The sequence below is a fragment of the Pholcus phalangioides genome, unplaced genomic scaffold (assembly GCF_987345545.1).
Source record: "Pholcus phalangioides strain wild (caught in Gottingen) unplaced genomic scaffold, Ppha-v1.0 ptg000008l_1, whole genome shotgun sequence".
In the NCBI taxonomy this organism is placed as follows: domain Eukaryota; kingdom Metazoa; phylum Arthropoda; class Arachnida; order Araneae; family Pholcidae; genus Pholcus; species Pholcus phalangioides.
In genome coordinates, this window is record NW_028301601.1 from 59820086 (window position 1) to 59847043 (window position 26958).

Sequence of the window (26958 nt, forward strand, 5' to 3'; positions counted from 1 at the left end):
ATATGCCAAAAAATTAAATTAAACGATGTTCTCCAAGTGATTTGTTTGTGAATTCGATTTAGTTTTTTAAAAACGCAATTTTTTTGTTTTGCAGACGATCGCGATGGAAGTCGCCGAAAAGAAACGCTGATCAGATTTGATTATAATTCCCCAAGATGCAGAGATCGTCGATATTGAAGAGAAATCCCACTTCGAGGTTCCCCGAGGAAAGTGCCGCCGCGGCACCTTACGTTAGTGCATCTTCATCAATCCCGATGAGCAACGAAGGGTACTCGGGCACCAGCACTTATCAGGTATCGATGGAGGAGAGATAGTATATTTATCGGAAACCTTTTTATAGACTTCACAGCTAATTGAATCGGTATTATTTCTATGTTATTAACCCGAATTCATCTATGCGCGTTTAATAAATAATGGACATGATCTAGTTTCTATTTTTCCTCGGTTTCGTGAATTTTTTAATCGCAGTCTCTCCAGTATGTGCGGGGTTCACTTTTTTCGAATAGGTTCTTGAGAAGATGCGTTAACACTGACGTCTTAACGTATGGGCCCACCTGGAAATGGCCCAGGGGCATCAAGAGAAGAGAGGGTCCTCACAAGAAATAAGATCAGGGTGAAATCTTCGAGGATTTGCACAGGTAGGTGCCTCAGAAGAATCACTTGGCTCATGGTGCTCGTAGGACAGCCCTGTATGTACATGCTGTGGAAAGCACATTTCGCAGATTGTTCAGTTGATCAAAAGCCATGGTTCTGGAGGGTGGGGGATACAGCCTCACTGTGGTCGCTCGTTATTCGAAAAATAGATGGCAGCACTATAACAAGCATTGCACATAAACAAACTTCAGTTAGGGTTTACAACTTGTACACAACATGTACTCATTCGTTAGAAATTAGATCTTATTTATAGTACTTGAAAGTCTAAAGGATTTAGATGTTTGTAAGGATGTCAGAAAGGATTGTTTCTGACTGAGGGTTGGGCCCCCGGGAAAGGCCAAGAGGGTAAAATATGTTACCAGGGGGGAAGGGCATGGGCTAAAAAAGACGCAAAACACTGGTCTGAAGCAGTGTTTTCCCCAAAAGTTGACAAAATCACCCTCTGTGTGTGTGTGTGGGGTGGCTGTGGATAGGAGGTGACATCAATCAGTGAAAGTGTCTATGAATTATTGGACTGGTTTTGTGATTGTTTTATGGCATGAATAAAAGAAAGTTGGTTCAACCTACATATGATTAAGAATTCAGGAAACATGATTATTCAAGAATTATTATCAACATTCAGTGTTGGTGATGTTAGGTTGTGTTGATAGTTGATGCCCTGACATTTAAATAGATTGTACCCACATGCAGAAAAAAGATATAATAAAAGATGATTATTTGTATATCACACACACTAATAAATTTGAAACCACATACCTTTTGCAACTAGTTTCTAGCCTTCACTCCACACCAGTACCAGCATATGTACCTGCTCGAGTGGCGTGATGGTAAGATGCTCTGTCTGCTACGCTACGGTGAAGGTTAATGTCACTGTCCCAGGTTCAAACCTGAGGGAGGATATAGATAAGATATTTTTCCTAATAGGCTTGAGGCGACCACTGATACACAGTGCCTTCCATTTTCAACCTATCTCGTTAATGGCAGCAAATTGCTATATAGTGATATGGCCAAAGTTGGTGTTTGGTGGAATAGTAGCATATGTATCCAAAACGTAATGCTGATTGAACTGGTAAATAAACATTGAGGTGTAGCTTTTCCCAAGCCAGCAATGACTGGCACCTGAGACATCACCCTCCACACCATTCGTCAGCAGAGGGTATAGTAAGCTAGATAAAAAATTCTTTTCGTGAAAAAGCGAAAATGGGGCGATTGGATAGCCAGCTAGCATTTGCTAAAGCGAAAGGTTTAGCAAAATGCTACAATGCTAATGATTTAAGGTTACATGTCTTCTCGTTTCGTACCTTCGGTACACATTTTTGTAAAAGTGGCTGCTACTTCTTTTGCATTTTAAGATTGTCTTTTGCATTTTGCAAAAAATGCGACCATAGCTTAGTGCTGTCTTAACGCATGGGCCTCAAGAGAAGGAGGGCCTCACAAAAATAAGATCCAGTTGAAATTTTCTAGGATTTACCAGGTAGGGCTCCGGAAAACCACTTGGCCTGGGGCCCATAATACTTTTGAGACATCCCAGCCATAGCTTAAACCCTGCATCAGCAGCTCTTCAGCTATAATGTCACACCACGCACGGGCAAGAGATCGGCAGTGAATGTGTTAAACAAGATTATTCGCCAGGAAACATGTCTGTCTTTCCTTTGTTTTTTTCTTGTTCACTAGTGCATGGACCTGTTATGAATGTGTAGCACCGCAGATTTGCTCCATACACCAGGGGTCTTCAACTCATAGCCCAAAGGCCACATTTAGCCCCCTGAGATTCTTGTTTCGGCCCCTGATCATTTTCAGAAAATGGTTTAAAACATTGAAAGATGATTAATTCTAGAATTCTCAAAAGAAATTATTTTCTGAATTAATGTGTAAGAAATAATTTCAGAAATATTGAAATAATTAAATAATCATTTAAAGAGATTTCAGATGAAAATTAATGATTGTCAATTAAATTAATCAGTAATTAATCAGAAACTTTTCCAGAATTGGTGAAACAAGTGATTTCAGAACTAATCAAAATTGATAATTCATTTATTTATTTAAACCATATTAATAATGTGAAAAAAAATGAAGTATACATATATATAAAAAATAGGAGAAAAGCAAATGCTGTCCAAAGATCTTAATGGGGGAAAAGAAGAGGAAACACAATGTGATTGGCTGTAATGGTTTTTTTTTCCCGAGTTTGAGACGTAACTATGAGTTTGTGTCTCTCTGCCAAGAGAAGACCTTTAAGCCAGCCATTTTAAAAATAAATTTATTATATGGCTTGATGAACCAAAAAAAAAAAAAAAAAGTTAGATGCCAATAAAATTTTTCAAGCATTATTTTAAAGCACTCTTTTCCGGAATGAAATCTAAAATATATTTTTGTAATCTGCCAGAGACTTCGGGATCCCTTTCCATGCTAGCTGCTGTGGTGGTCGAGTGGTCAAAGTGACTGACTTGTATTGCGAGGACCCAGTTTCAAACCCCACTGCTGCGACACTGGTGGTAGACTGCTGTTGGTTTTCTGTGATTCCCAACTTAGACGTGCAAATGCAAGCCGATCTCACCATTAAACAGTCTTGACACAGAGAGCAGCGTGTCTACAACAGAACAAATATCCAAATATCACGCTTCACTCAGAATTTGTAATACAGATGGGACCACTAAAAATTCACTCGCATGATGTTATATACTATGCACTCAGACTGTTAGGTACACATACTCACACTTCCTGCACAACTCAATTTGTAATAAATTGCCTATGGCGATAGATCAGAGTTGTTCTTGTTTTGCAAGAAGAAGAGCAGACATGCTGACATGATTTTTGATAATTTTGTGCTGTGTTTAGCCTTCAATTCAGTTATATGGGGGGGGGGGGGGAATTAGGTGCCAGTACCAATTTTCTAGTCATGGTGCCTGGAATTTGTCAAGCCCTGGATTGTTATAGCTTAGTTGTAACTTAATTATTGTAACTGTAACATGATTACAGCTTATTGCAAGGCTTGACCAGGTGCTAGGTTATCGTGACTATCAGAAAATGGATACGTTATTAGATCCAAACATTCCCTGCTTTGCGATTGCTAGATTAGAATCGAAGCAAATTTTCTTTTCTTTCTTTTTTTTAAAATTGTAGTGTATCTCTCAACAGTAGAAGGGGTTGTTATGTCCTGGGAAAGTCTAAAATACATTATTTAGGACTGTTTTTCTTGAACAAAAACCATGCTTGACTCCATAGAAATTTGGCCGGCACCTAAATATTTCTTTATTTGCCAAGCCCTGGCTTAGTGACCTGCAGATAATTTTCGAAAATTTTAATGTGGCCTTCAAGGCGGGAAAATTTGAAAGCTCTGAGCATGCACCTACCCTCTTGAGTGGGCCATCTTTGACTGATCTGAATGGAGATTTTGATTGGAGTATTTTTGTGACTTTTTCTTGTGCATAAATTTACTTATATATTTCTTTTGTTGCAAAGAATGATGACTAATCACTCAAATAATAATAATTATTATTATTTTCAGCATCTTTCTGCTCCAAGCAATGTAAATTTCACCAGCACGATGTATAACTCAAATGTGTCGGGATTCATGAATCTCCTGCAGAATACTCAAACGCAAGAAAGGTCGTCTCAGTCCTCGTTCAATAGAAACCTTCTGGCCCAGGCTTTAGAAGAAAAATCACGTCTTGGTTTGATGGAGGATCCAGTCGGCGCACAACAGTCCAGGGCTCTTGAAGCCCTACGAGACTATGGCTATGAAGCAGCAGAGGACCCACGACACAGGTCATTCATGGGAAATAATGCAGCGCATTATGCTGCTGCTGACATGTCCCATCATGCTCCCCGAGTCCAAACCTCTTCTGGTGTTCCTCAGTACAACCCTGCTTACCAGAATATGCCTCAATATAATGCTGCTTACCAGAATACGCCCCAGCACAACACCGCTTACCAAGATACTTCTCAGTACACAGCTGCATACCAGGATGCATCTCAGTACACTGCTGCTTATCAGGATACATCTCAGTACAGCACTGCTCACCAAGATGCAGCTTGTCCTGATGTAGAGGTACTTTTCGAGAAGGATGCTGAAAATACGTCAGTGAATGAGGATTCAGTATCTTCGAACACAGCTAATCCTTCTAGCATGCCAACATTTGAGAGTGTCGATGATGAAGATGAATTTCTTTATGGTGAAACTACTGTGGATTCATCGTCATCATCAGCAAAAGATAATGCAAATAAAACAGGTTCGCAACCTAGTGTCAGTGAAAAAAATCTTTATTTCAGACCCAGTTTTGAGTTTCTTTCAGGCATTAGCGGAAAAATTACTCTTCAACTCCCTGACCGTGTAGACAGTCCACAACAGACAAAAGACATAAATAAACCAGAAGTCACCCAGCCAGTACAGAGCAGCCCAGCAGCAGCTGCTCCCGCTCCTCCTGCTCCTCCTCCTCCTGTTACTTCGCCGATGGTAAAAAACACAACAAAATGTGACGAATTAGATGACATTTATGGCAGTCAGAACATGAATAGGAAAGGGCAACCATCTCCAATCAGTAAAAAACTCCCAGTAGACATATTTGGGATGTCACCACCAAAGATTAGGAACAGCAACATCGCAGTTGGGAGGAGGGTACTAGAAAATGCATCGGAAACGCAAAGGACATCTGCAGACCCTAAGAAACAAGATCGGCGTTCAACTGTCTCAGCGGGCAAACAACCTGAAACTGCAGATGGTGGCAATGATGGTCAGTCTGCTACGGAATCTGTTCTCGGCCTCGTACCTCATCCGGTGTCCAAAACCATTTCAGCAAAGAAGAATGCCAGTAAACCAAGTATCAGTGATTTGCATGTGTCTGTTTCAGTTCACAAGTCCAAGTGGAAGTCCAGGGGTGGGGACTCGTTACCAGGTAAAGAAGAAATCTCCCCTAGCCCTCGCAGAAGCAGTAGAGACATTTTGCAGCGCGAGGAATCTAAAGGTAAAAGAAAACCTGATTTTGACGATGATTATGATACTGAATGGAAACGATCACCCAGGTCACCAGCTAAATCATCATCTCCTGCGGTAACTCGTGAATCGTTGTCGTCGAGGAGTAATGCCAAGCACAAAGATAGCAAATTCAAGAGATCATCTCTCGAAGATGATAATGAATTAGGTGACACGTCATCAAAAAGGTATAAGCACCACTATTCACCTGATTATCATCATTCTAGTAGTCGAAAAGAATTTTCAGATTCGTATAAAAGATCCAGGGATTATGATGCGAAACGCCATCTGAAGCGTAGATCTCCTGTATCAAATTATAAAAAGCACTACGAGGAAAAGAGTCCTTCTCGAAGCAGTTGGGAAGTTGGTCACGATGATAGACACCGGAAGAAATATTCTTCCCGTCATTCTAGGGATTACGATTCGCCTCGTGATCAGGATCGGCATTCAAAATGGCATTCATATGGCAATAGAAGATCGCATGAAAGGAGTTCTTCTCGAAGTTCTAAAGAAAGTCTTCCACGCAAGAGGTCCAGAGAGCGTTCCTGGGAAAAAAGTAGACATAGCAGAGATTCTCCGAGGAGAAGGTCTCGAAGAGAAGATTTTGAAATACACAAGAACAAATCAAACAAAATGTCTGGAAAACCGTATGATAAGCCTCTTCAAGATTTGAGTGATATCAGTGACTCGACAGACAAAGAGCAGAACAAATTAGATTCTCTCTCACCCGTTTCTGATTGCTCAGAAAAGACACCATGCATAGACGAACATGATAGTTCACCCGAGATTCGCGAAATGCTACCCAAGATTCTTTCCAGGGATAGAAAACCCCAGAGTCATGAATCTACTGAAATCTCTAAAAAGAAAGAAGCCACATCTTTTACTGTAAACCAAGATGACGTGATGCAGCAAACAGAGAAACTGGCATCATTACTTCGATCTGCAACAGCGGTGAAAAATCAAGCTTCTTTTCCGCAGCAGGAGCCTTCGAGCAAAATGCTCAACTCGACTTCTGCTAAACCCAATGAGGGTGATCAGATTTCAGAATTTTTCAAACGCTTGGAGGAGAACAGGCAAATGGAAATCAAGCAACTGAAAGAAATCGATGTACAGAAGGGTGTTGTCCCGAAAGATACTGTTTTTAATCCTGGAATGGCATTGCCTCACAATACAGCTCAAATGAACATGAGCGAATCTGTTCCCAGCGTTGCGGAAATGATATCTGGTTCAAACTTGAAAACCTTGTCTCAAGCTTCTGATAGTCTGAGCTCGATGCAGCATCCAAGTTGCAACACAGCAGGTCCGTACCTTGCTAATCCATCATACAACCAACTTGCGCAAGACTTTTCAGTAGCGAATGCAAATCCAGCTTACCTGCCTTATGGGCAGTATGCCCAGAATCCTCCCAGTTATGGACCTTACCATCAGCAATATCAATATCAACAGCAATATTATAATATGCCTGCTGCATCTCCGTCTTCTCAATATTATACTTCACCCATCATGTCCATTCCCGAAAGTCCACAAATGAATTTCGCCCCTAATGTTCCTCCCCTTTTCCAAGATACCAACAGGCAAAAAGTTTTGAATGCCAGCAGGCAAAAAGAATCCCGTCAAAGCTGTCTTAGACCCGTTCCTCAAGTCGAATCTCACAAAATTGAGAGTTCAAACAACTTGCCTAATTTATCCACCTCTGCTGCTAAAGAGAAGAACCAGTCCCCATCTCCAAAAAAAACCAAAGTAGAAGCTCCACCGTTGTCCACAAAGAAAACTCCAGCACCCATAAAGAAAGGTGAAGTTGTAATGAAAAATGTCGAAAGTATCAGGAAGCAGGTTACTGCGATTGCAGCTAAAAAAGAGGTGGAGAAGGTTGCTTTCAAATTCAAGAATGATGCAATTGGTAAGAAAGACAAGAAAATTAAAGTCCCTCAAGAAGTATTTAATGTTAAGCCAACACCGTCTAAAACAGCAACAAATATTGCAGAACCAAAACCATCCGATCAATCGCCCGGGAAAACCAAGAAGAAAGAAGCAACATCAACAGTGGCAGCAGAGTCACCCACGAGTAAAGTGGCAAAGAATAAGAAACTCAGTTTGGCGTTCAAGAAGAGGAACTATAGGTGTAAGAAACTACTCGTACCAGAAAATACTTCTCCCTTGGATTTGTCGAAACTGAAAGAATTCATAACGTCCCAGGAAAGATTGTTCGCGGAAGTTCTCATTGAAAATAAGAAAAGTCTCGCGAGGCATCAATATCTGCTTTCGAGTTCGAAGACCAAGGGTAAAGAGAGATATATCAGGAAGACTTGCGTCAAAGATATAGAGGACAATGATCGGCGTGTCAAATCCATCAGAGATTTGACGTACAATATACTACGTGCTATAAAAGGGTATTCATCACCTTCTGAAGCAAATTCGGTGAGTTTCTTACACTTTAAATTGTGGAAATTTAAGTTGAGTTCAACCTGACAAAACTCTGCAAAATGGTTGCTTTTTTTTTGGCAGCTGCTACATTTGCGAACTATATTTACCTTGCTATAAAATTATCTAAATGCATGAAAAAATGTTCAATTGGCAAGAGGCTTCTGATAAGTAATAAATGAATTGATTCTCAACCTGAGGACATAATATACAAGCTAGCATTTTCATATTAAATGACATGTTAGCCCTACAATTTAGTATTTTGATCGCTAGATATCTTTCAATGTTATGCACAACAAGAGTATCCATCATTTTAAGTATCAGTGATTATGTAGAGAAAATTTAATAATAGAAATCACACAACATTGAATATATGATGTAAAACTTTTTTAACACTTATCTGAGTACAGCAGGGGGTTTATACAGCACCTCCTAGAGGCTTCCGCAGTCTGCTTCTGAAGTCAGTAAGTAGTCCATTTTCCCTCAGAATATTCAGGGAGAAAAAATTCTGGCTCGTGCCAGTGTCATCGTTGTGTGCCCAAGTGGCATGGTGGTAAGATGCTCGTCTACCATCGTGAAGGTTGTTGTCTGGGTCCCGGGTTTGAACCTAAGGGAGGATATATAGGTAAGATATTTTCCCTAACGAACTCGAGGCGACCACCGATAGACAGTGCCTTCACTTCCAACCTATCTCACTAATGGCAGTAAATTGCAATATAGCGATATGGCCAGAGGTGGTGTTTGGTGAAGTAGTAGTAGTGTCATCGTTGTGTGATCGGCTGAAGTTGGTTTTCTGTGGTTCCCCCAACTTCAACTGCGAGCCGATCTCCCCATTAAAAAGTTTCGCCACAGAGAGCAACATACCTACAAACAATACAAATGTACTCATTCAATCATAACACATCACTCACTTCACTTCTGAAATATAGATGGCGACACTGAAAAATCAAAACACAACAGTGCGTATGCACTCATGACTGTTAGGTACACACACAGTTACACTTCTGGTACAACTCACAAGGTAGTAAATCGCCCATAGATGGTGATAGATCCGAGTTGTACTCAGTTTGAAAAAAAGAAAGAATCATCGTTGTGAGGAAAAGAAATGATCAGGCTCAGAATTGGCCATTTCTATGCCCCACATCCAATCACTATGCGGTATTTGTGAGCCAATCAGGAAGATTCTACGCCAAAGTAAGAAGAAACGAAATAGGATGCTTTGTTCCAAAATGGGGCAAACTTGCTAGGTAGTCTGAATGACGTTTGCGGCAAACAGTGCAGAGGCCTTCTATCGCTAGGTGTTGCTGGTTTATATCAATGCCCATATATAATGCTGGTTTATATCTTTGCCTCTATAGGAAGGACCATTGCAAAGGCACCCCGACATGTATATGGGTCATAACGAATACTATGGACTGATTATGACATTAATCCTAGAATGCTAACTAAAATAAAAACTGCATGTTATTGATATTACTGACTGTTTCTGAGACAGAGTTGGTATTATAGGGTTAACTAATGAATTGTTTGTCAACAAGGGGGGAAGTAGGAAGAGAACACCTAGGCTCCTACATCATCTTGTAGCCTGATAATAATAACTCACGGGGAAAAAAATTAAGTCTGGTTAAACCTTAACTTCAGAATGTGCAAAAAAAAACCCACTTTTGATGGAAAAAAGTTGATAATATTAGCCGAAGTCCCGATAACCATATTTTGAAGTTCGTACACACAAAAATTTTCAAGCATTTTTTAGATGATTTCGACTTTTTTTCTGGATTTATTAATCAATGATTCATTGATGTAATTTTTTTTCTTCTTTCATCTATAAAGTGTACGGATCAGTCCGAACTAACGTCTGATGCTCGATATTGTTTCATTGACGATGGTGTGCATTTTTGCAAAGACTGCGAAAAAGTATTTGGGGATGCTAAACAGAAGCTGAAGCATTTGCTGACATCCGAGCATAAAGAGGTAAGTAAGATTGATTGAATGCCTGCAAGAATTTTCTTTTGTATGGGCACAAAAATATCAGTTGATTGATCTCATTTCCATGAAAAGCAAGTACAATCATCACCTGTTGTTAATTGGTGTTCGTTGCTCTTTCATTTCAATGTCAAAATTCAGCTCACAAGCCTAGTAAGTATGGAAATTTGTTAGGTAAATACAAAATTGGCTACTGGTCAGTGTGAAGGGAGCAGTCGCCTCCAAAAAAATAGTGTAGATTTAATGATTTTGCTTTATTTTTATGGGGCTCTGTTTTACTGCATTGATTTCCATGATAGTTTAATCACTTTATGCTCAAAAGATGTAATATTTCATCTAAATGTGAGTGGAATAAATTCAAACAAGTTTATTCTGTTTTCTTTCCTCTTCCATGCTGATCATCCCGAAACTTTGTTGCAACCTTACAATATTTTTTTCCTTTTGGTTTTTTGTATACCCTGATAGTGATTTTTTTCCTCACATATTATGCATCTTTCAAGAGTGAAAGAGAACAGGTTAGGTGAGGGTGAAAAGAGAAATCTAACTTTGTATCTACACTCTTATCAACTTATATGTTATGCTGTTTTTTACACATTTTCCTCCTTCCTTTCTCTTCTACTTTTCCTGTCTTCTAACGTGCGGTTAGGTTAGAACAAGGTTACCATTTTTATTGCCGATTCGTCATAAAATGCATCCAAATTTCTTGTCTATTCGCTTGTAAGCAAAGGGGTTAAAGCAAATCTGTGTACTGTTTTTATTACGCCGAAAGATGTGTACGCCACCGAAACCATATCAGTCTCAAATAAGTTTGTTATAAAAAACGTTTACCCAAATCACTACTATACTAGAAACTACTTATTAAAAAACAACAATAGCAACAAGACAATGTTACTTTGAAGATATTACGTAACTTACACAAGTTAGATGCAATTAAATGCTTATATTCAGGGTTATATTATGGGCATGGTGCCTAGAGCAGTAAACTTTGGGAGGGGGAAGCAACACTATATATGATTATTTATAGTTAAGGATGAACTGGGCTTGGAGGCACATAATATTTGAGTGTGCACGTATGTAAGGGATCCAAAATACCACCCTGCATTTATAGGGTACAATTTTGGAGGAGTAAAAACATGTTTAACCAATATTAACACATAAAACAATAAATAAAAAACCAGGGATGAGGGCAAATAAAAAGCAAAATTTTGTTTCTTTTCCTTGTTACACCTTTATAGTTGCCTTCTTCTTAATTGTGCCAACACAGTTTTGTTCACACTTGCATATACACATTAAATATTTAATGTTTTAATTGTTTTTGTCTCTGATCTCGTGAAGCACAGTGTGATTGGTAATCAAGCTGAAAGCAAATGAAGCTAGCTAAACAGATGAATGAATGATTAATTTAATTGTAGTCTTCTTTTCAAATTTTTGTGTAACATAATATCAGCTTGAGCGTCACAAGTTTTAAAACTATTTTTGAAAACATATTTGTGGCCTGCTTACACCAAGAAATACTGTGTGAGAAGTTTTTTTTTTTCCTTAACACATAAAAACGAAATCTGATATTAAAAAGTATAATCAATATCCTGAACATACAAAGTAAAAAAAAAAAAAAGAATTGACTTCATCGCTTGATTTTACAGAATTCTGATGATTCTGAAATATTCATGAAATATTCAGAATCATCCAGGGCTTGACACATCCCATGCCCCAGGTTAGTATTGGCACCTAAAATTTTCAATCTGTGATTCCTAAATTGGAGTCAAAAGGATGATACAAAATTTTCTAGTTTTATTATATTACGTCTTTTAACATGGCAAGAAGTTATGAAGTTCGTACAAGAAGAGTAAAAAAACATTATTTAGGACCATGATTCTTGAGCGAAAACCATGCTTGGCTCCTAAGAAATTTGGCTGGTGCCTAAATATTTTTTCGATTTGTCAAGCCGTGGAATGATCACATGCAAAAGTTCAGCTTTTTAGTAAATTTAAATTGCTTTGTTATCACAACGAATAGTGTATTGGGATGCGAGAATTGCAACAGATAATATGTATCATTATGTATAAACACTGCAAGAAATTGTACTCCAACATCCAACATTAGCTTTTATTACAAGATGAATGTAAAAGAGCAGATACACCCAAGTTCCCATCTGTGAGATGATAAATTTTTGTGACATATCATGATTCATGATTGCTATCACACAGCGCTGATGCAGTCATCTAAGATTGGATCTACATGGAGAAAAATTAAAATCCTGAATTAATATTGATAAAACTGAAATAAAACAAAACATTAATCCTATTGATGTATAAGATGTGATGCTTACATAATAAAAGGTCTGGTGCAAGAACCAGACAAAGCTCCGTTTTCTACAAGTTTTCAGGTGTTAAAAAAATGCTTTTGAAAATATTGGAAAATGGAAAAACTTAAAAAATTCAGCAGGGGCAATCATTGTGAACTTACATATATCCATAATCTTATTGCACCAAATAAAAGAGAAGAATATTTTTCATGAATAAACTATAAGAACATGCTTTAAAATGATAAAAAAATAGAACTATCTGGTTCTTGCACTGGGCTATCCAATATTTATGAAGAAATCCATAATAATGATGGAAGCAAAACTGACTTGGCAAAACAGATCCATGGCGCTTCTCAACTCAATATCGAAGTCACTTGGTGTCATTGAACATTGAAGGACCGGACACACCCCACTTCACATCTTTCAGAGATATCTAAGTGTTCCCGAAGGGTGGATTGCAACCGGGATCCTCCATTTATGTCATGGGACAAATTCTCTGTCATGTACACTCATATTGTGCATCTACTCTTGTATAAGAACATCAGTGAGGTCACTGACGAAAGCCTTACTTCAGAAGCTTGAAATATTCATTGATAAAAATTGTTTAAATACCATGTCCTGTATACTTTCCCTATACATCAACGGGAAGAAAATCATATATATTGTTATTATGTATGATCTCATGGCATTAACAAGAAAGCAATGATGAATTGCAGCGGAATGATTGAAATATTTGTATGCAAACATAACATCCTCCAGGAAAAAACATGGTAAGTCTCAGGTTCCTATTTGACTTATTATATGTTTGTTTAGTGTGTGTATTTATCCATTTGCTGTTACATTACCTCTTATTTAACATCTGCTTTCTGAATACTTTTATTATCTGTTTCTGTTTTGTGAATTGATGCTGACAAAATGTGCAAGAAAAGGTTCTAATAAGCACTCAAAGGATTATTTCAACTAAAATATATTTATGTGTTCAAACACAATATTGATCTTTTTTTTTATATGGAAATTTGTTTATGAAATGCAAGAACAGTTTTGAAACTGTTTCTTTATTTATTATTATTTTTTATTATACTTAATTGGAGAACAACTTTTTTGAATGCCTATTACTGTGAGGCTATACAATTTGCTGAATTATTCTGCTGCTCTGCCAAAACATTCATGGTGCTTACTTTTTTGGGATGCTGTGTATTCCTTTCAGTTTTGTAGAATGCCTTCAAATAAGTGTCTTATGGCATTATATAAGTTTAAAAACACACTTTCAGAAAAATAATATGTCAAGTTTTTTAAAATATGAAATTTTAGTGTCAGTTTCTGGGTGAGGAACTTAAGAGCTTGTAAAGCTTAATTGTGGCTTAATTTGTGGAGACATTACCATAGCAGAGCAAATGGCAGTCAAATTGGCCAGTCTGTCTCTTCATAATGGGTTTTAGCACTTTTAAAAAATAAACAACCAACATATCAAAATGATCACATACATCTGCATTATTTTGACATGTTAAAGGTTGTAAGGTGACTAGGCAAATCTTTCATTTTCCACTACATAGGTTTTGACATTTTTGTTTCTGGATCGTACTGGGGAAATCATATTTTGTCACTAAAATGAATCTGTATTCTTAAAAGACAAGAAATTTAATGAAATTTATTGCATTATACATTTATTACATTTCACAGTGCTGTGAAAAGGTATAAATCCTAAAAAACAAACTCCAGAAATGCTTGTTGAACTGCAGCACTTCTTTAACAAAAGTGTATTGCTTCATCTCTCTCTCTCTCTCTCTCTCTCAGTAGAAACAATGAAAATTAGTCAAAAGTGTACATAAATGAGTAGTAGTAAACACATTGACTGAAATATTCGTGCACATATTGTTTTTAGTTTTATTACTTCACTTTTATGTTGACGATCAACGTAGAGCATTCAGTTGCTTTTGCTTCGAAAGTAAAGCAAGTAGTTTTTATTTCTGATCAAGATTTTATTCTGATCATTGGTAGCATAAATTTTGTTGGTATAGCATTATTGAGTGATTTTTTCCCTTGCTTCAAAAAGTCATCTACATGCAGGCCCGTCATTTGGGGGGGGGGCAGGGGGGGGGACGTTGCCCCCTCTCCCCCCCCCCCCGGCTTTTGAAAATACACTACTAATGGTATATATATATATATACAAATATGTATATGCGTACCTTTAGTACATGCTCTTTGCCCCCCCACCCGGAAAAAATTGAAATGACGGCCCTGTGTCTACATGCCTGTATTCGATTTTCTCTATGTTTTCAATAATTGAAGAAAAAAATACAGTTGAGGCTTATTGTAACGCTTGTTCATTATTGACGTTCGATTATGACGACCAGTACATTAAGTTCCAATTTTTTTGTACTCATCTCATGTTATTTTTCATCTTTTTCTCTTTTGAGGAAACTAAATGTACAAAATTTATATTTTTCATTTGCGGAAATTGTGTTTCACCTAGACCGTTGATATCAGAGAATTTGGTGTTTGCATGGACTGAATTTTTACAACTTTATTATTTTATAACCTGATGCATTTTCACTGCAATTGACAATAACATAATGAGTAGTATGTAATTTTTTTATTCCATCTAAATATGAATTTTTGTTAGAAGCTATTTTTTTTAACGTTGAATAAATGACAACCTCCCGATATAACGTCCATTTTCTGTGGATTTATGGAGGTCGTTATAGCAAATGCAGCTGTAGAATTTATTTTAAATATTTTTGAACGTGTAGCTAATGAAATAAGAGTAAATTTCATGTCCCTGCTTTTTGTTACATGTAGCAACTTTGTGTCTAAAAATTCACTTATTCTGTAATATTTTTTGTTTTTATAGTGTTTTTGATTTTCGTAAAATGTTTTATAACATCTATATGTTTTTTTTGGGGTTTAACAGATTGTTGCAGCAAGTGAGAAACCGTGGTCACCACCACCGTCAATGCCCCCCTTTAAACCCTCAAATGCTGATTCTCAGAATACTGAGGTCAAAGTCAAGCAGACATTTATCAAAGGTGAATTTTTTAAATTTGATGTTCGAAACTGTTTTTAATTAATCTGCTATTTGAAAGATAGTCTGTATGAAATTGGCAAAAAATCTGTCAAGTAAGTCATATTGGTAGTAATATTATGTTTTGAGTAATGTTAACTCCTCATGTTATGATGTGTTAAATTACTTTAGTTGTTGGGCATACCTATATACCTATACCTTTTTTTTTTTTTAAATTAATGCTTACCTCATTTTATTTTTAGGCACAGATTTTATGGTATCAGCCAATGCTATTTACTGCACACTTTGTAAAACATGTTTTCCAGATGAAGCACATGCAGAGCATCACTTACATAGTTCAGGGCATTATGAAAAATATAAGGTATATGTACGAGTCATTTAAAAAAAAATTTCACTTCTGCACCCTTGTTACAGTTTCTTTTTTTGAGTTAATTTGTTTTGAACTGATAGTGGTTTTTAAAATATTTCTTTGCATATTGAATTCTTGATTTTTTTATAATTTAATCAGTGAATATGAATGTGTTGACGGTTTTGTTAAAAATGTTTTCTGTTTCAATTTTTAAATTTTGCATATGTGGCCGAGAGAACTCTCTCTGAAAAATGAGCTATATATTTCATATTTTTGATTAAAAAAATTACATAATAAAAATGAGTGGCAATCGTAAAATTTCTGGCCTTAATATCGTCACAAGCAAGAAAAAGGTTTACCTCTGCTGGCATGTGGAATCGTTTCCTGTGGATGACCTATTTATTCCTGGCTCTTTTAAACATTGGTCAAATCGGCACTGTAATGAACAAAACAGATTTTTGTGGCATCAATATTATATAGTTACCGATACCATGCTTGTTATGAATGGTTGGCATTCAAAAATAACCAATTTTATTAATCAGTAGAAAAATCATAAAAAATTTTGATTAATTAGTTAGAGAGTTTAATTGATTTCCATCACACACAAGTTCAAATATAACCAGACATTTTGTCGGTCACTGCTGCAGATAGCACCTGTATAAATCATATTTATTAAGAATGATATAATAGTCATTATTGTTCAATATTGGAATTATTCAGTCTTGATGCCTGACACACATTGTAGTCATGGTTTTACCTGGATATCACTGTATTATATATAGCCCAGAAAAAAGACTGTGGTCATTGTGGCAAAAGTGTGAAAGTACAGTTGCGTTCATAAAAAGTCGGACAGCCTTATTTTTGCTAAAATATTTTAAACGTGGGTACAATTGATATATAACACATATCAGGGTTGGTAAAAAAACCGGTTTTTTTGAAAAAAACCAAAAAACCGGGTTTTTTTGGTTTAAACCAGGTTTTTTTGGTTTAAACCGGTTTTTTTGTTTTAAATAGTATTAACATTAAAAACAATGAAATTTCTGAAAAATCATTCAAACTTGTAATAATTAACTAAAATAAAATGTTTATTAATGCAATTAACACTATTCCCATGCTAATTAATCAATAAATATTTATTACATTTTAACAAAAACCATTTTGCCATTTAATTATTTTTTGCTTAACTCAATGGATTACTGTGTGTTTGAAAATTCTTTTAATGTTATTATTAATCATATAATATATAAAGGTTTTTCTCCAGTTACTTTCAGTATACTTAATTACGAAGCTATTTTGCAAAAAGTAATATAAATTAGGTGAATATAATGCATTTAATGAAGCATAAATAATGCAGATTAATTAACGATGATTGACGATATGCAGGGTGATTATAACTAAGGTTCTGATTTCAAAACACTGTAAAAAAAGAATGATTGTCAGAATGACTTGAAAATTGACATGAATATTCCTGAAAAAATTCAATTTTATTTGATAAAGGGGAAAAAATACTTAAAAATGTAAAATTAATGACATCATCCAACACGTGGGAAATTTGCTTGCAGAATGGAAACGATAGCCAGTCATGGGAAAATTATAACTTAATTATAGCATTGCACGAGTCCATAATTCACGGAAACATCACAAAAAAAATGAAGTAATTGAACAAATAACTACAACTTACTCAAAAAATGTTAAATATGTTGTCCACCGCGTGTTCTGGCTATGAGGCTGAAAGCACAATTATTCTTGTTCAACAGCAGAATCGGAGTATGCCATGGTCATAATGTGGATGTGCTTGCAATTCAGCTTTATTAAACCAAACGCGTCCCCTTTCCCCCGTTCATATTCCTGAGGAATGAGGAACTTCTAACATATAGGGAATGTGCTGGAGATTACAATTCACCAAAGTTTGCAATCTGACCACTGTTTATAACATTTTGAGGTACCCCCACAGCCAGAAGTTGCAAGGGTTAAGGTGCATCCTGTCAAAATGGGTCTTCAGCAGCTGCTTTGCTGGTATTGCAATGTGCATCTTGATAGAAGTTCTATCCACACACTGATGCTGTGGAAGTGCCGAAATGATGTGGTTGCAAAAATAGATTATACCGCTGGCCAAGTACAGCATCGTCTACTTGCACATTTTGCACTTTTTTCTTTTGCGAAAAAAACGTCCATTGCTTCAGGAGTATCCATGCAAATTTTCAAGTCATTCCGATCAGTACTTATTGTATAGTTTTGGAATCAAAACTTAAATTATAATCACCCTGTATATAGCTGATTATTTTTTATAAATCTGTTACTACTATACAGTAGAACCTTGATTAACTGGGCTTAACAGTGTGTGTGTGAAATTATAAAAAAAACTACTATTGAATATATTAAGACTGGGAGATCTACAGTAGGAGATGTGCTACTTCTTATGGGAATGAAAATGTATGAGAGGTAATGTAACAACTAGTACACTAGTCTTTGTCCTTTAAGGACACTGGTGTCTTTATTGGATTATAGGACCACTTGCCCCTAGCATGATGGTGTCACTACTGTAGCTGCTTCTTTGTGAAGGGAAAAAGAAACCCTGTGAGATAATACACCACTACATTTAGACGTGTGATGCAATCCTTATTCATGAATTTGCTAAAGATAGAGCATCAGAATGTAGCCAAAGGTTAGAAAATGTTGTAAGAATGAGAAGTTTTGGCTTTTATATATAACTTTAAATGACTAAGATACTTCATATGAAAAATATATATATATTCTGGCCACTTTTATGAGACTTTTTGAAAAAAACCACTTATAAAATCTTATGTCATTTAAAGATATACCATCAGAATGTACCCCAAGGATATAAAATGAGGTAAAAATGAAACATTTTGGCTAATAATGAACAAATATAATATTTTTCAGGGGAAAAAATGATATTTAGGCCACTTTTATCTGATTTTTTGAAAAAAACCAAAGTGGTTTTTTTAAAAAAACCAGTTGGTTAAAACCAAGGTTTAAACCATGGTTTAAACCAACGTGGTTTAAACCAAACAACCCTGACACATATAGATTCTATTATTGCCTACCAATAAAATACATATCTGAAAATAGACCCGTAATCAAATCATATACTTTGTTTATAACAAAAATACTCTAACTTATGAGAGAAAATAATTGGACGATTCACAAGAATTATCAAACCATAAAAAATAAACAACATATTTTTTAGTATTTGGTAGGGTACCTAATGACTTTAATTACTGTCCTGCATCTGCAGGGAATTGAGTCTAAATCTGTCAAATTTTTTATAGGTATTTTTTCAGAGCCGTAGCGTATATTCTGGGAGCTGCTGGGCAGATATTTTCCTGAGGACCCCTTAAAAAAGAAAAAAAATTATGCAAAATAAGTTAAATTTTTTGTGAGGCTCCCACATTTGGTTCGGGGCCTCATGGCAGTGCCTCGGTTGCCCCAGCCTAGCTACGACCCTTTATTTTTTCCACTCTTGCTGCAATAATTGAAATTTTGCATCCAGATTAGAAAATTTCTTAGCTTAACAGTGACGTTTAAGCACCCGCCATAGGTTTTCTATTGGATTTAAATCAGGTAACATCAATGACCATTTTAGAACTCTTTTTTTTTTTGGCATTAAGCCATAACACAGTGATTCCCAACGTGGGCGTTAACAGAAAGTTCCAGGGGGGGGGCGGTAAAAGCAACGGGTATAACATAGGATCCTATGGGTTAGATTGCGTTGGGGGGGGGGGCGATGGGAAAAAAATGTTCTAAAGAAGGGGGCGATAGGACAGAAAAGGTTGGGAAACTATGGCATAACAGATGGCTCTGTGCTTCGAGTCACTGTCTTGTTGAAAAATCCAACCTCAAAGCATACGAGTTCTGTTATAGGGTAACCCATGGACCTTTAGAATGTCAAAATATTGTGTTTGGTCTATCATGGGGCCTGTTATTTGCATTAAAGGACCAGCACTGGATGATCCAAAGAAGCCCAACACCATGATACCATGACGTTACCACCACTATTTTTAACTGGAGGAAACTGATATCTTCTGTTGAATCGCTGGTTTACTGGCTGCCTAATATATCATTGTTCACTTGATTCAAACATTTGGAACTTGGACTCATCACTCCAAACAACCTTTTGCCATTCTTTAGGAGTCAAACTTTGGTGCTTCCAAGCAAAATCAAATTGGGCTTTTCTATTCTAACAAATCAAAGGATTCTTTGTGGGTTTTTGACCAAAAAGATGAACTTCAAAAAGACGTCACTTGATTGCAGAAACACAGATAGAAACTCCATAAACTGGCTTGGAATTCTTGGTTTATCTCCACTGCACTCTTCATTAGATTCTTTACGAAATGTTTACAGAGCAATTGATTCTGGAACAAGTTTTTCTTTGGCAACTAGAACAGACTCTCTGTTAACTTCACCTCACACTTGAAACCGCTTCCAAACATCACATATTGTCGATTTTGGAACACTTGGGTGTTTAGTGCTTTGCTTGGCCTCCTAGAAATATCACTATTTAAGTATACACCAGAGCCAACGAGAATAACTTATATTCATATTTGTTTACATAGACGCCTAAACCATAGCGTCCGACATCTCTCATGTCCAACAGTCAACAACCTTGTATCTCTTCGGCCCCATGGCCTTTTCACCCGATCCGATTATTATACATCACTTCATTTCACTTCCGACACATTTAGAAATAGGAATGTAGCTTTGTCCATCTTGATAAGTTTCATGATCTTTTATTCCCAGAGAAATTTTTCTTTTACGAGGCATTTTCCTCACTTCCAAAGTTACAAGAAAAATGATTTTGAATTTGAAAAAAATAAAAAACAGCTCCAGAAAGAAGAAAAAATTCACGCTGTCTGACTTTTTTAGCTTTGACTGGATTCCTTTTGAGAAGCATCATATTATATACCCTTTCTTTTCTTATAAAACTAACTCGTAACTCTTTATGAGTTAATTTTATAGGAAATTTGTCATAAGAGGTCCATAGATAGATGTCATACAATGTAATTCCGATTTGTGTAACTTGATTTGCATTTCATTTCAAATTTAAAAAATTCATCGTCCAATTTTTTTTTGAATGCAACTGTACCTGATTAGATTTTCATGGCCATTGCTCAATGCATAAGAGCCTCACAGGATTGTGTGTATGGGCAGTTGTGTGTGTGAGTACTGACTTGAACCTTGTAGTGGCGTGGGCGAGATATCTTGCCTAACTTTATGCCTTGTATGTGGGCAATTATGAGATATCTCTGCTCCTTAAAACCCTCTAATTTCAGCAATAATGAACCCAACTATCTTTGTAAGGGATGCTTTGTTCGCAACCTTTCCCGTTCTTCCCTGGACCTGTCAGATCAACTGACAGTGTGCTGAGTCAGTTTTTGAAAGTTTGATAACAGAAGTAGAAAAGACAATGGGTTTTTCCTTCCCTTTAAGGTAGAAAAATCATATGTGTACCGTATAAATAATAGAAAAAGCTAGAGTCTTTTCTTGACTTGGTTTATTGTTCTTCAAGTTGAAGAGGGGGGAAGCACTATCACTTGCACAAAATTAAAAAATATATATATATATTCTTGAAAACAGGTGTGACATTATAATGAGGGTTTAGTGATTTTTACTGTGGCAGTTATAATACGGATCAGTGAAGTTCTATAAACTGCTTAAGGGGGTCAACAATTCTTCAACACTAGCTATCAACACTAGCTCGTGGCTATCAGGAGATATTAGGTGAAACTGACTGAAATGAACAGAAAGTTATGATTCTGTTTTGTTCATTGCAGTCAATTTAATCTAATATCTCCTGAGTTGTTGCTTGTATTCACAATAGTCCCTTAACCTGGAAGATTCTTATTCATCAAAAGCTGTGAGAGTTTACATATTTTATAGAGGAAAAAACTGGCAGTGTTACGTATTTTTACTGATAAATTGATAGTATTTACTATTATATTGAGCTTATGTTTGTAATAATTTCCAGGTGTAAAACTCATCAAATGTGGGCATATGTAATGCCACAGAAGTTGGTGCACCTTTCTATTGATTTCTTCCAAAAACATAAAGATAGTTTGGATTAAATGCTATTTTCTGACTTTGTCCAAGCATAGAGTTTAAAAAAAAGGGGGGGGGGGTTGGTGAAATTTTCGAGGTAACTAACAGATAAAAATGTTCATTATTTCCTTCACATATGCAATGTTTTGTTCTGTGTTGATTTTTTATGAACAATTGCCATTTTAAAAATCAGATTCTTTTTGTTCTGATATTAAGAATTTAACCTCAGGTTTTTTTCCTTCTTTTATTGCAGAAATATATCGAAGATAATCCATCCTATGAAAAGACACATCTTGCATTGTTGAAACGAGTGATAAATCGCATGGAGGAAAAAAAGGAAGATAAAGAAACATCTGCAGAGAATAAGACCAGTGATGGGGAAAAAACAGTTGATGCTACAAATGTAAAAAAAGAAGCCATGTTTGCTGATGAAGAAAATGATGACAAGTCAGCAGAAAAACTTGGCAAGATCCGGAAGGGAACTGTAATGGGTAGCGTATCTATGCGGCTTTCAAAGAAACGCAAAGTTGCCTTACCTATTTCGAAGATTGCTTCCAAACCTGTTTTTATTGGGAAATCTCCTACTTATCTAGCAAAGCTCCATGCTAAGAGTAAAAAAGATAAATCTGAAAGCGACTGCCCTCAACAGGAAGAGGTGACTGATCCTTCATCAAAAATCTCTTTGGATGGCGAAAACGCAGCTCTGAGCCATAACAAAAACAAACCTGTTGATAAAACAGCATCTAAATCAACCTATGCATATGTACCAACATATGAAGAATCACTTCAAGTCTCAGGAACATGTCCAGAAAACTCTTTAGGACAAAATGATTTGGCTACTTGCAAGGATTCTCCTTCTAAAACAAAGAATGTTGTGCCTGAACTATGTAAGGAAGATAGAGGCTCAAATGGAGATGCCAATGATGAAAAAGGGGCACCATCAACTGTTCAAATGGTTGAAGATATGGATATATCTGACAGTGAGGACCAGCCATCTTTAGAACAAAGTTCCCTAGCTGTTGAGGATAGCAACAACAAGAACATTATTGTCAATGCATCTAATTTACTATCGCCGCCTGGTACTGCTCATGCTAGCATCAGTGCAGAAGAAATTTGCATACCTCTTCCTGAAGAAAATAATAGTTCTAAAATTTCTTCGAACTCTGCAAAGCAGAATGAAATTTCTGGTCCTGTTGCTCAAAAAATTCAAGAAAACATTGATATCAAGAAGTTGCATTCCAACTCGGCACCATCAACTCCTCCTAGAGGTCAATCTGTTGGCAATGTTGTGCCTATTTCTCCAATCAGCCATCTTTCTCCAGGATTTTCCAATAGTGCAGGATTGCTCATATCACCTCAGAGAAGTATGATTCCCCCACTTCTCCCTGGTGTTTGCAACATGATGCCTCCTCCCCCTGGTACAACTAATTCCCCTCCATTCCACAACTCAAATTACCAACAGTATAATTCTGTGAGTATACCACCTTATCCTCCTCCTTTACGTGTTCCTCCCCCTCTCAGAGTACCTCCTCCAGCCTTGCCAAGAGCGTCTACAGTTCCAGGAGGAGCACTTCTGAGTCAGCCACCAGATGCTTTGCAGACTCATATGAATAACATGCCTGTATCCTTGTATAGACCACATGATCCACAATCTAGTGGTACCTTTGCTATTCCACCATTCAGGCCACCTGGAGCACAGGGCTCTCTTCGTAGAAATGCACCTTTGTTCAAATCAGCTGAATCTAGCCTTCCAGCAGTTAATGTGCAGAGCAAATTCAATAAGCCACCATCGGAGAAGAGAAGTGCTTCGAAATTTGCACAGATTCGCAGAACACCTGCTAATACACCTGCACCGACAGGAACTGCGGCATTAGGACCGGGTACATCATCTTCATCAGTGGATACTGGTAATAAAATAACTTCCAAAGAATCTGATATCTCAGACAAAACCAAGACCATTACTGGTCAAAAGGCTGCTGGAAGTGACGTGAATTCAAGTGAAAATCAGCAGTTACCCAGAGAAAAAGAAAATGTTTCACTCAACAATGATGACACATCACAGAGTGAAGATCTGGTTCAGATATGCAGAGAAGTAGTATCTTCACTTCTGAATAGCTGTGCATGTGAAATTGATGCTCCTACAAAAATTGCCATTTCTGGTGGCGAAAGTAGTCAGGCAAACTTGAAAAGTTTTATTTTACCATCTCTGAAAGGATCCATGTCAGTGTCAGAGATGCATTCTGAGAAAATTCCAAACACTGATCAGCTGCTCCCAATCAGTGAGAGCAAAGTTCCAGTTGATGCTGAATTTCAGATAATTTCTATCTCTGAAGCTCCAGTCACAGTTCAAGCATCCAGACCAGATCAGTCTAGTATGGAGCAAAGCACCATGCCACCCTGTTCTAATGAAGCTGGTTTCACCATTAATTCTGAGAAGAAGACTACAGATCAGACATGCCCAAAAACTGGAGCTCCGCTTCTGGAAAATGTTGCTGTTGAACACAAAGTAGACAGTGAAGATTCATCTATGGATGATCCTAAAGACACGATTCAAATAAATTTAGAAAAGGTTAGCACATTATGCACGCTTGAAGAGACCAGATCAGCTACTGTAGTTAGCACAGATGGGAAGACTGTTAAAACAGAGTCACAAGATGGGAATAGCATTTCCGATATGAACGATCAAAATTTGTCAACGCCACAAATGTCTCCTTGTTATGAATCTCCTCCTGCCAGTACATCCGTTACTGATGAAGAAAAGAAAGGATCAAAAGAAACTAGTTTATCAAGTGAAGAATCCAACATTTGTGAAAATATACCCATGCAAATAGAAGAAACTAAGTTAGCCGATAGTACCACCAGTTTACCATGCGTTTCATTGGGCATTGCAAGGCAGAACCCCTCAGGTACTATAGCTGAAAATTCAGGCAACAGTCAGAAACCATCATCTGCGGCTATTGATGTTATCCATCGTGATGATAGCACTGCTTTGGTTAGAACAGATGACAGATCAGATAATATTGAAAATACAGAGTTGCATGAAATTTTTTCAAGTTCAGTGGAAACTCGAAATAGTGAGATGCCTATTATTACTGATGAGCATGATTCTGAAGAAACTGCAGAACCTGTGGATTCTTCCACTGCTTTAAAGAAAAAATCAATTACCCATCTAGATAACAAAGACGATGAAGCACAAGTGCTTGAGATGGAAACAACAAACATACCATGTAATCAAGAAAATTCTGAAATTCAAGACACTTCCTATACTAGTGTGTTTTCGCCTTGTGAAGCCAACTTAGCAAGAGATGTTGATATTGCTACTGTCGGCAGTCACAAGAATGAGAATAGTGAGAAAAATCTCTCACCTCAAAGCCAACTAATAGAGACAGTGACCAAACTTGACACCACAACGCCACAAAATCTAGAAGATACTTCTGTCACCATGAATAAAAAAACATGTTCAGAAATCTCTGGGAAATCAGAAAAATGTGAGGAAAAAACTCAAGATATGCCCAGCATGCTGGATGCTTCTGTTCCTCTACAGTCAACTGAAATAATTACTAATGCAAATGCTCTCTCAATGAAAAGTGACGATTGTATACAAAAAGAAAATCATGTCAGCAATTCAGATGATGTTGACCATGGTTCTCTTAAAGATTGCAAACACAGTAGCAGTGAATTCGATAATTCATCGGCATCTGTAAATAGCACTCAGGACATTCCAAGTGAGTCTAGAAAAGTCTTGAAAAAAGATGCATGTCATGCGATTGAGTCTTCTTCTGAAACATGCGATGCGACTATTTCAAATAATGAAATCAGTAATGTTGGTGGAGATAGTTTTACAGCTCTGTGTTCCGAAATTGATAAATTGTCTCAAAATGTCTCTGGGAGTGTATCCCTTGATGGAAATGATAATCTCATCGCTGCTACAGATAACTCCAGTATAATATTGAACGTGTCTACGGATAATGCTGTTCATGGCGAGTCTGTGACATCATCAGACTCTGCAGTGTGTGATGATAGAAATATTTCAGTAGAGTCTAGCAAAATATCGCAGCCTGTAAGTTGTCAAAGTGAAACACTTCTGGATGATAGTCAATCAGATGTTGAACTGAGGGAAGCAAGTGTCATTGTTGCTGATGCTGCTGATTGTGATCCCATTAGCTTGAACATCAGTGATAATACCCGAGAGGAAATGCAGGATACTTCCAAAGACACTCAAGGAAAAATGTGTGGTATTGAGGGGGGTGAAACAGGTGTTGCTGATTGTAATCCCAGCAGTTCGAATGCAGGAGCTAATACTCAAGAGAAAATGCAAGATTTTTCTGAAGATGCACATGAAGAAAATGTGTGTGAAGCTCCAGGAAATCCAGCTAAACCTGTCGATGTTGATGTAAGTGCTTTGTGTGAAGATGAGTTTAGCGTATCTGAAGAAGAAGAAGAAGAAGCAAATGACAGCTTCGATGTAGCAACTGACATTGAAGATTTTCCAAACATGGACACAATTCCTTCTCAACCAGTGGAATCAACAGAGGACAGCCAGCAAAGCATGCCCATGCCTGAATTGACTGCTGAAACTGAAACAAATGCTTCGGTTACTGAGGTGGTGTCCAAAGCAAAAACACCCAGAGGACGGAAGAGATCCAGGCGGAAGCTTTTAATGCCAAGGAAAAAGAGAAGTACCCCTAAATCTTAAAGAGATTTATGAGAGTGAATATGTACATGTATATAATTTATTTTACTTTAAATCATGCTGGGACCTCTTCAATTTTATTAAATGTATATACAATGTTTATGTATGTAAATTATATGAATTCTTGAGTTTATAGTCAATTTACCTACCGCTGGAATATGTTTAGCAAATGTTTCTGAGAAAAAAAAAATGAAATAAAAGCATGTAATATTCAGTTTTGCTTGAAATGCGCTTATTTTGATTATAATGCATTTTTTTGTTGTACTCGTAGACTGTACTAATTATTGCTGCTTCGAAATTAAAATAAAGTTGTGAATTACAACGTTCTTATAATCACGTTCAGATTTTATTGTCGCTTTTCATTTCTGTTGTATGCATTTGTTTGCTTTTTTATATGTGTGTATATATTTTATGTTTATTTTTCTGCGTGTTTTATCATATTATTCATATTTCTAAGGCATAGGCGATGGCTTAACCTTAAGTGGTGTGGTTGATGCAC

The 26958-nt window shown here is 36.8% G+C and overlaps 1 protein-coding gene across 2 annotated transcripts; it reads left to right on the forward strand.

Moving 5' to 3' along the window:
* Positions 1 to 26813, forward strand: LOC149084681 (uncharacterized). Of its 2 annotated transcripts, none has more exons than XM_089235105.1 (6): positions 1 to 293; positions 4163 to 8044; positions 9878 to 10018; positions 15247 to 15361; positions 15600 to 15718; positions 22020 to 26813. In XM_089235105.1, exons 1-6 carry the CDS (start codon positions 156 to 158, stop codon positions 26460 to 26462), a joined length of 8838 nt encoding a protein of 2945 aa, XP_089091231.1. In that variant the 5' UTR covers positions 1 to 155; the 3' UTR covers positions 26463 to 26813. The 2 variants fall into 2 exon arrangements, with proteins under 2 accessions (XP_089091231.1, XP_089091232.1); XM_089235106.1 differs by having other exon boundaries at positions 9890 to 10018.
* Positions 26814 to 26958: the final 145 nt, after the last annotated feature.

What these genes read in the sequence shown, in the direction of transcription:
- LOC149084681 (XM_089235105.1), top strand. Translation starts at nt 156, where the DNA reads ATGCAGAGATCGTCGATATTGAAGAGAAATCCCACTTCGAGGTTCCCC. An exon ending in CGGGCACCAGCACTTATCAG is followed by an intron (nt 294 to 4,162) that starts GTATCGATGGAG and finishes TATTATTTTCAG; the next exon opens with CATCTTTCTGCTCCAAGCAA. An exon ending in TGACATCCGAGCATAAAGAG is followed by an intron (nt 10,019 to 15,246) that starts GTAAGTAAGATT and finishes GGGGTTTAACAG; the next exon opens with ATTGTTGCAGCAAGTGAGAA.